The 10442-nt window shown below is 43.1% G+C and overlaps 1 protein-coding gene across 1 annotated transcript in view; it reads right to left on the bottom strand.

Moving 5' to 3' along the window:
- Positions 1 to 1519: 1519 nt before the first annotated feature.
- The window catches only part of rnf10 (ring finger protein 10), a 35259-nt gene continuing 26336 nt past the window's right edge, over positions 1520 to 10442 (bottom strand). The window contains exons 11-17 of the mRNA XM_061985863.2: positions 9521 to 9638; positions 9333 to 9434; positions 9106 to 9243; positions 7849 to 7940; positions 7686 to 7743; positions 2351 to 2518; positions 1520 to 2290 (exon numbers count right to left, since the gene is read on the bottom strand). Coding sequence (XP_061841847.2) covers positions 2217 to 2290; positions 2351 to 2518; positions 7686 to 7743; positions 7849 to 7940; positions 9106 to 9243; positions 9333 to 9434; positions 9521 to 9638 — 750 coding nt within the window. The 3' untranslated portion in view covers positions 1520 to 2216. The remainder of the gene's footprint in view (positions 2291 to 2350; positions 2519 to 7685; positions 7744 to 7848; positions 7941 to 9105; positions 9244 to 9332; positions 9435 to 9520; positions 9639 to 10442) is intronic.

The following is a 10442-nucleotide window of genomic DNA, read 5'->3' as shown; positions in this document are numbered from 1 at the left end:
CCCAAAGGGAATAAGCGGTAGAAAATGGATGGATGGATGGATGCATTTATGTGATCAGACTGTAGAACAACCCACACTGCCTCCAGGTAGGCAGTTCAAATAAAGGAACATGTGGGGTCAAACTACATTTGGTGATTAATCTGCATTGATACATGATTAATGCCATTTTTTGTGATTACTCGCATGCATAAACTCACTGAATTTGATAGCGCTAATTTATGTTAGACCTAATTGTTTGTAAGTTATCACAAAAGAAACGTTGTATTATGAATGCTGTCTTTCGAGGCCTAACAAGAGGAAGAAGGCTCGTGAAACGCCACTGTGATTTCAACACGGACAGATGGCAGGATCTGCTCAACTTCCAGAGGAACTCTCTCTGGAGTATTTCACAAACTCTCTTCCAACTATTTGGTAACCGAGGTCAACGCTATTTACGACCCGCTGCCCTCTTGAAGTTGCTGTGGTCAGGAGACGGGAGGGGTTATCCATTGTCCTCCAACATCTGCCCCAGCTGGATCCAGGAAGAGCCCAAGCCCGAGAAATCCCACTTCTTGGTCTTCAAAGCGACCGAAAACAATGACTGTTTTACATACTCCCCATTCCTGCTGTGACATGTGTTGGTGCGTGAACATTGAACATCTGAATTAAAAGAGGAGACGAAAACCTTCTTGGTCAGAGCGTGGTGCAGGACTGTACAGAGAGTGCAGTGGCCATGTCTCTCCTCAATATTGAGTCCAAATTGAATTCTGTCTCTGTTTGATTCCTTGCCTTTTGTCTTGTTTAATAGATGTCCTCAGTGTTTGAACGTGACATCTTATCCTTTTGGACTTTGGTACCAACATATTACAAAAAGCAGATAATCAAGACAAAGGTTGGATTGTGCATAAATGTTTATTCATTTCAGCAGACTTATTCCAAACAGGAGGAAGAAAATAAAGACTATACAACTTTACTTTAATCAATGTAAACAAAAAAATCACTCAACAAACTTTGAGGAAAAAATCTTTAAGGAAAAATAATAACTCACCACTGCGGTAGAAAAAGGTAGGATAACAAAAGTCGCTCTGAGGGAGGAAAAAAATCAATTCAAAATTACAGCGTGGGATATCCTGGGAGCAAGGACGTAGACGTGAGACAAGGCAAGGCATGGACATGAACAGGGACATGGAACGCAAGACAGGCACGAAAGCTCGAGACAATCTGGCACAGAACAAGGGGAGGCTTGGGCTTATAAAGAACATGAGGGTAATGGGAAACAGGTGGAAACATGGAAACAATCAAGGGTCAGGAATGACGTCAGACTGGTGACACAAGAGGAAGGACCCGTGATCTGAAACAAGAGGAGTTGCTTTTCAAAATAAAACATGTAGATCACAAGACAGAAAAAACCAAGACAAGACTTCCCTCACCGCGGTGTGACATAAACTCACTAAATTTGATAGTGCTAATTTATGTTAGACCTCATCCTTTTGGACTTTGGTACCAACATATTACAAAAAGCAGATAATCAAGACAAAGGTTGGATTGTGCATAAATGTTTATTCATTTCAGCAGACTTATTCCAATAGCCTATACACTTGCTCAAAATTAAAGGTGAAATCAAAAAATGTCCATCGCCTTATTCCGCTGTTCACTTCAGCTTCACACAATCGCAACACTGAAATAAAAGAATTCTAATGACCAAAAGTCAAAAGATGAGGAAACCTAATGAGGTAAGTGCATTAATTACGGTCTAACCACAAATTATATGAGTAAACTTTGCAAAACAGCTGAGAGGTTTCATTGCAATACTGTGGTCTGTCTCAAATTGTGGCAAACTAAAAAAAAACTAACAAAAAGGTCAGCATTTTTGCCTGACAAGCTATTTTAAAGGTAAGAAAGGAGGATCCTGGAAAGATTCAAAAGGTGCAATGTATCTGCAGCTGGTTGACTGCGACTGGTAATGTTAGGCACCCTCAATGAATCTTGTTATTTATACCACAGGCCTCCAAATATGACTGACTAAAATATGATCACAGGTATAAAAATCCATATGTGGAATAGGACAATCTCTGCATGATCTGCACCTTTTTTAAACCAAACTTCCAAACACTGTAAAACCAACACTGCATTCACTTTGGCTGCATTTTAAATCACTTTCCAAGTTATCAACAAAAACTAAAATGAGTGTAATTATAAACCCAAACATTGAACTATTCCATTTATTTCAGTGTTGTCTACTTTGTGTGAACCATGGACGTGCTGAATAGAAGTTTCTGTTTTTTCTTTTTCTTCTTTGCTCCTTTATCCTCTGCAAGAGAAAAATCCAAAATGAGAAGTATTCAGAGCAGCAGAATGCAACGTGACTCACCTGTGACCACCAGGAGCTGTGGAGAAGCAGCAGAACCGTCCAGCTGCAGGAGTGCCTTCTCAAACGCTTGGCTGAAAGAGTTCTGAAAGCTGGGCACGGGCACGGGCACGCGGTCCGAGCCATCGCTCTCTCCGTCGCTGTCTGCTGCGGGGGGAACTAACAGCTTCTCTGCATGATAATAAAACAGTCCTGACTTGTAAAGAGAGCCTTCAGGAGTCACTTTTCAACAGTCACACAAACAGGTTTTACAAGAAGTGAAATACAATACAACAAAAGTGTTATTTCACCCGTGCTAACACGCCCATCAGTCAGCATTGTCCTTACTACCATCTACATTTGCCATGACTAAGTAATAATACAGGACTTGCATTTCAGCTCTGCAAACCATAATCATTTAGCAGGTTTTGCATATTTATAAACAGAGGTGGGTAGAGTAGCCAGAATTTGTACTCAAGTAAGAGTACTGTTACTTTAGAGATTTATTACTCAAGTAAAAGTAAGGAGTAGTCACCCAAATATTTACTTGAGTAAAAGTAAAAAGTATGTTGTGAAAAAACTACTCAAATACTGAGTAACTGATGAGTAACCTGTTCGTTTAATGACGACAACATCCATCCATCCATCCATCTTCTTCCGCTTATCCGAGGTCGGGTCGCGGGGGCAGCAGCCTAAGCAGGGAAGCCCAGACTTCCCTCTCCCCAGCCACTTCGTCCAGCTCTTCCTGTGGGACCCCGAGGCGTTCCCAGGCCAGCTGGGAGACATAGTCTTCCCAACGTGTCCTGGGTCTTCCCCGCGGCCTCCTACCAGTCGGACGTGCCCTAAACACCTCCCTAGGGAGGCGTTCGGGTGGCATCCTGACCAGATGCCCGAACTACCTCATCTGGCTCCTCTCCATGTGGAGGAGCAGCGGCTTTACTTTGAGCTCCTCCCGGATGACAGAGCTTCTCACCCTATCTCTAAGGGAGAGACCCGCCACCCGGCGGAGGAAACTCATTTGGGCCGCTTGTACCCGTGATCTTGTCCTTTCAGTCATAGCCCAAAGCTCATGACCATAGGTGAGGATGGGAACGTAGATCGACCGGTAAATTGAGAGCTTTGCCTTCCGGCTCAGCTCCTTCTTCACCACAACGGATCGATACAGCGTCCGCATTACTGAAGACGCCGCACCGATCCGCCTGTCGATCTCACGATCCACTCTTCCCTCACTCGTGAACAAGACTCCGAGGTACTTGAACTCCTCCACTTGGGGCAAGATCTCCTCCCCAACCCGGAGATGGCACTCCACCCTTTTCCGGGAGAGAACCATGGACTCGGACTTGGAGGTGCTGATTCCCATCCCAGTCGCTTCACACTCGGCTGCGAACCGATCCAGTGAGAGCTGAAGATCCTGGACAGATGAAGCCATCAGGACCACATCATCTGCAAAAAGCAGAAACCTAATCCTGCAACCACCAAACCGGATCCCCTCAACGCCTTGACTGCGCCTAGAAATTCTGTCCATAAAAGTTATGAACAGAATGGGTGACAAAGGGCAGCCTTGGCGGAGTCCAACCCTCACTGGAAACGTGTCCGACTTACTGCCGGCAATGCGGACCAACAACAACAAATAATGCACAAAAACATAAAAATAGCAATGAACAAATTCCGAGCCAGGAATATCTCTTAAGCAACTAAAACAATAATATATATTAAATAATAATACATTAACATAAAAAAAATGAAGGCAAATTGAGCCACAATAACTTAACAGCACCATAGGCTCAATAGGCAGAGATTACAAAGGAAAATAACAAGTTAGCCTTTAAGCAAACCATAAACTGATAGGTGTGGGCTGCACCTGAGAACACACTTCTGATTGGTGTTTGTATGCATGCGTGAGTGTGTGTGTCTGTCTATGAGGCTGCAGTGCGTTAATACCGTATTTTCCGCACTATTAGCCGCACCTAAAAACCACAAATTTACTCAAAAGCTGACAGTGCGGCTTTTAACCCGGTGCGCTTTATATATGGATTAATATTAAGATTCATTTTCATAAAGTTTCGATCTCGCAACTTCGGTAAACAGCCGCCATCTTTTTTCCCGGTAGAACAGGAAGCGCTTCTTCTTCTACGCAAGCAACCGCCAAGGAAAGCACCCGCCCCCATAGAACAGGAAGCGCTTCTTCTTCTACTGTAAGCAACCACCCGCCCCCGGAAGAAGAAGAAAAAACGCGCGGATATCACCGTACGTTTCATTTCCTGTTTACATCTGTAAAGACCACAAAATGGCTCCTACTAAGCGACAAGGATCCGGTTCATAAAAAGACGCAATCTCTCCATCCGCACACGGATTACTACCGTATTTCACAGCAACTGATATTCCTGTGAACCGCACTGTGGATACAACGGGAGCACGTACGGTGAATATTCGCACCACAGGGAATGAGAAGTCATCCTTCACTGTGGTTCTAGCTTGCCATGCTAACTTCCACCCATGGTGATATTCAAAAGGAAGACCTTGCCAAAAGAGACCTTTCCAGCCGGCGTCATCATAAAAGCTAACTCGAAGGGATGGATGGATGAAGAAAAGATGAGCGAGTGGTTAAGGTAAGTTTAAGTTTACGCGAAGAGACCGGGTGGCTTTTTTCACGCAGCTCTGTCCATGTTGATATACGTATGTTTGTGATTGCACATTTGCGTACATTTTGGGAGTGAACAGAGTTGTTAGAACGCTGGTTTTTAATATATTATTAAAGTTTGACTGACCTATCCGACTGTTTTTTTGACATTCCTTTAGCGCAGTTAGATGCGGCTTATAACACGGGGCGTCTTATAGGTGGACAAAGTTTTGAAATATGCCGTTCATTGAAGGCGCGGCTTTTAACCCAGGGCGGCTTATGGTGCGGAAAATACGGTAGATCTTTTAAGCAGGTGTTTTTTGTTTACATTGTTATTGCCTTCTGGTTAGCTAATGTTTGCCCTGCAGGTAATAGTCACTTTTCCACCCCTTTATATATTAGGTATAGTTGTAAGTAAAAAAAAAAGGTCAAAGACAAAGCTATTCAGTTTCTTGTGAGTATATACACTTCACTGCCGATGTGGGGGGGCGCCACCTAAAATTTTGCCTAGGGCGCCAAATTGGTTAGGGCCGGGCCTGCTGATGAGTAACCTGTTTGTTTAATGATGACAGCAACAAATAATGCACAAAAACATAAAAATAGCAATGAACAAATTCCGAACCAGGAATATCTCTTAAGCAACTAAAACAATAATATATATTAAATAATAATACATTAACATAAAAAAAATGAAGGCAAATTGAGCCACAATAACTTAACAGCACCATAGGCTCAGTAGGCAGAGATTACAAAGGAAAATAACAAGTTAGCCTTTACGCAAACCATAAACTGATAGGTGTGGGCTGCACCTGGTAACACACTGATTGGTGTTTGTATGCATGCGTGAGTGTGTGTGTGTGTCTATGAGGCTGCAGTGCGTTAATAAATGTCCCCACACGATGTACATTTGACAGTAATTCATACCTGCCAACTTTTGAAATCAGAAAAACCTAGTAGACAAAGTCCTGGTGGGGGGTTCAGGCTTCGCCCCCCGACGCAAAATGATTGATTGCATTCAGACAGGTTAAAATGTTGCTAAAACCATCACTTTTCTATCAGTCACAGTGACTTTTCAAAACAAAAATATTACAGCAAAAATCATATGGGTTGATTGACATGTTTATTCTGTAAGCTAACTTCAATAGTTTGAAATTATTTTGACAGTTAATGCCAGTTATCCTGTCAACCTTTCACAAGACTTCAATTTGTTAATTGAAAGTATAAACAGTATAAACACTTTTTACAGTAAACAAATGGTAAAACAGTACTAAACAATTCCATTAAAAAAAAAATTGGTGTCATTATTAACTTTCTGTCCAAGCTTGTATAATCTACTGCCTTGTTCAATTGTAAAAAATATTCTGTGCCTAAAATTCACATTTCTATCACAATTATCATACTGTAAACATGGTAAGCTAACTTCATTAAAATTAATAGTCCTGTCAATAGCATGGAATTACGATTCAAATGTAGTTTTTTTGTAAGCCTTTCAAAAGAATTCAAAATATGAAAAATTAATGAAAATTAATTGAAGCCATCAGACACTTGAAAAGTGGCACATCACATCTCTAATGTAATCATTTGAACTTTTCAACAGAAATAGCACTGCAAAAATATTAAGGACATACTTCTGTATTTTGGTAGTTATGCTGTCAACATTTAACAAGATTTCTTCAACTTGGACTTGAAAGCATAAATAGTATAAACACTTTTAACAGTATAACAGTACTAAACAAATCCAATAGATAACATTGGTGTCATGACCTTTTTGTGGCTAAAATCCAAATGTATTCTATCAGATTGATCATACTGCAAAAATGATATGGTAACTTTATGATAAGTTTACTTGAAGTGGCATAAAACACTGAAAGTGATTGTTCCTATAACCCCTTTGTTTCAAATGTTTGTTCCACTTGTGGCAGTCGGGCACCAGCATACCGTCTTTGACAACTTGAAGTGGCATAAAACACTGAAAGTGATTGTTCCTATAACCCCTTTGTTTTAAATGTTTTATGCCACTTCAAGTTGTCAAAGACGTGCTGTGAAATACAGCCGACAGGATTGCGCACCAAACACGAAGCAAGGCCAAAGAGCGTGCATGGTGCAGGAGAACAAAGGACTTCTTTCATTTAAGGTTTGTGATAAACCATCAAACTCATTCGTTAAAAGGACTCTATAGTAATATAAAGTGAGTTTTTCTGGACATTATCATGCAAGAAAAGTTTATTTTTGGGACCGCGATCACCGCGTAATGATTTTTAAAGGTTGCATTACAAACATTTAACTGTCCCATGTGATCAGCCAGTGCGATTGGAAGTCCATGCTCAATTATTGCCTACGTAAATAAAACTTCGGCATTTATCACATCCAAAGAATCTGTTTGGGCGACGAAAAACGTTGAAAGTTTTCCACTTGTATCGCTAGCAACGGCATTAGACTTGTGTTTTTTTGTCCCAACGTGGTCTTTTACATCGCTAATTCCTCCGTGTCCGATCGAAAAATCTTGTCTGCACAAGGTGCAATTCGCGTAGTTTTCACCCTTTTTTTTTTTAATTAATGAAAAACCGTATTTTTTATCACTGCAACCGTAACCCGGAATAGGTTGATGAAAACCGTACTAATTACGGGAAAACCGGAGTAGTTGGCAGGTATGTGTATTCTTGGCGGGCTACCACAAATGTATGGGGAACACCAATATTGTAAAATCTGTGTGTGTGTGTTTGTGGCATCTTTCAGTACCGTCTTTTGAAGAGATTTTGAGCCCAGCTTCAGCTTTGGCTTTCCCGTCTCTCAGCATCTATGTATAATACAGACAGATTCACATCATGTAGAATCTATTTAAAAGTTGCAAAAACAGTCAAAATTCACAATGTGATGTTTGTGTTTGGGTTAGTGTACACACCTGAGCAAAGGACATGCAGTGAGAGTCTTCCTCCACACTCCTCACACTGGGGTATGAGCTTTGTCCATTTAGACTTGGGAATGTCATTCCATCTAAAATATTGAAGACAAAAGTTTAAATGTTAAAAATATTCAACTATCGGCAGCAGAGTACCGTATTTTCCGCACCATAAGGCAGGGCCCTGGGTTATAAGCCGCGCCTTCAATGAACGGCATATTTCAAAACTTTGTCCACCTATAAGCCGCCCCGTGTTATAAGCCGCATCTAACTGCGCTAAAGGGAATGTCAAAAAAACAGTCAGATAGGTCAGTCAAACTTTAATAATATATTAAAAACCAGCGTGATGTGGGCGCGCATGGAGTCGTATATCAACATGGACGGAGCTGCGTGAAAAAAGCCACCCGGCCTCTTCGCGTAAACTTCCCTTAACCACTCGCTCATCTTTTCTTCATCCATCCATCCCTTCGAGTTAGCCTTTATGATGACGCCGGCTGGAAAGGTCTCTTTTGGCAAGGTCTTCCTTTTGAATATCACCATGGGTGGAAGTTTCTGGCCATTAGCATGGCAAGCTAGAACCACAGTGAAGGACGACTTCTCATTCCCTGTGGTGCGAATATTCACCGTACGTGCTCCCGTTGTATCCACAGTGCGGTTCACAGGAATATCAAAAGTCAGTGGAACCTCGTCCATGTTGATAATGTTCTCTGGCCGGATCTTTTTTTCAGCTATCTTGTTTTTACAATATGCACGGAAAGTAGCCAGCTTTTCTTGAAAGTCTTTAGGCAGTTGCTGTGAAATAGTAGTCCGTGTGCGGATGGAGAGATTGCGTCTTTTCATGAACCGGAAACCTGTCGCTTAGTAGGAGCCATTTTGTGGTCTTTACAGATGTAAACACACAAAGGAAATGAAACGTAATATCCGCGCGTTTCTTCTTCTTCTACAAGGGCGGGTGGTTGCTTACAGTAGAAGAAGAAGCGCTTCCTCTTCTATGGGGGCGGGTGCTTACCTTGGCGGTTGCTTGCCGTAGAAGAAGAAGCACTTCCTCTTCTACGGGGAAAAAAGATGGCGGCTGTTTACCGTAGTTGCGAGACCGAAACTTTATGAAAATGAATCTTAATATTAATCCATATATAAAGCGCACCGGGTTATAAGCCGCACTGTCAGCTTTTGAGTAAATTTGTGGTTTTTAGGTGCGGCTAATAGTGCGGAAAATACGGTACATTTACAGAAGGAACATTGTAAATATGCTGCAGTTACCAGAGGAAGGACTGCTGCTAAGTGGTGAAGGAGGAACCAGAGTAAAATCAGGATGGACTGGGAGGCTGCTAGTGTGAGGTGGTGAACCAAATGCTGGGAAATGTTGAAGGTTCTCCAGTCCTATGTGCACCTCAGGATCTAAATCAGAAGAGAAAGGTTGGGAACAAATATAAATTGAACTGTGAAGAACTGCATTGTGACCTTTTCAAAGCAGCCAGCATACTCACATTTACCCTGCTTCTTGTTCTCTTCCATTTCAATTCGCTTCTCTCTGCGCTTCTCGTCTCTTGCTTTCTTTTGTCTTAGGCGCTTTCTTTTCTCCAGTTCATCTTCAGAACAAAAACCACACTATTCAATCCCAGTGCGACTAAATAAAGCACACTGGACATTCGAAAGATGGCGAGTGTTTTCAAACCTGCAAATGTGTCCATGGTTTCTTTGGAGAGGACTGGTGGCTGCAAGGCTAACTCACAGATGCTGAACTCACACGTGAGTGGCAGATGAGACAGATAACGATGACGACGGCGGATCTCCTGAAACAAGGCAAGCACGATAAATCAGTTAAGGTGTTAATAGTAGTCTTTCCATCCATCCATCCATCTTCTTCCGCTTATCCGAGGTCGGGTCGCGGGGGCAGCAGCCTAAGCAGGGAAGCCCAGACTTCCCTCTCCCCAGCCACTTCGTCCAGCTCTTCCTGTGGGACCCCGAGGCGTTCCCAAGCCAGCCGGGAGATATAGTCTTCCCAACGTGTCCTGCGTCTTCCCCGCGGCCTCCTACCGGTCGGACGTGCCCTAAACACCTCCCTAGGGAGGCGTTCGGGGGCATCCTGACCAGATGCCCGAACCACCTCATCTGGCTCCTCTCCATGTGGAGGAGCAGCGGCTTTACTTTGAGCTCCCCCCGGATGGCAGAGCTTCTCACCCTATCTCTAAGGGAGAGCCCCGCCACCCGGCGGAGGAAACTCATTTGGGCCGCTTGTACCCGTGATCTTGTCCTTTCGGTCATAACCCAAAGCTCATGACCATAGGTGACGATGGGAACGTAGATCGACCGGTAAATTGGGAGCTTTGCCTTCCGGCTCAGCTCCTTCTTCACCACAACAGATCGATACAGCGTCCGCATTACTGAAGACGCCGCACCGATCCGCCTGTCGATCTCACCATCCACTCTTCCCTCACTCGTGAACAAGACTCCCAGGTACTTGAACTCCTCCACTTGGGGCAAGATCTCCTCCCCAACCCGGAGATGGCACTCCACCCTTTTCCGGGCGAGAACCATGGACTCGGACTTGGAGGTGTTGATTCTCATCCCAGTCGCTTCACACTCGGCTGCGAACC

Source organism: Nerophis lumbriciformis, linkage group LG12 (assembly GCF_033978685.3).
Source record: "Nerophis lumbriciformis linkage group LG12, RoL_Nlum_v2.1, whole genome shotgun sequence".
Classification (NCBI taxonomy): domain Eukaryota; kingdom Metazoa; phylum Chordata; class Actinopteri; order Syngnathiformes; family Syngnathidae; genus Nerophis; species Nerophis lumbriciformis.
The sequence above is the reverse complement of the archived record's forward strand: the minus strand, read 5'-3'. Positions and strand labels throughout refer to the sequence as shown.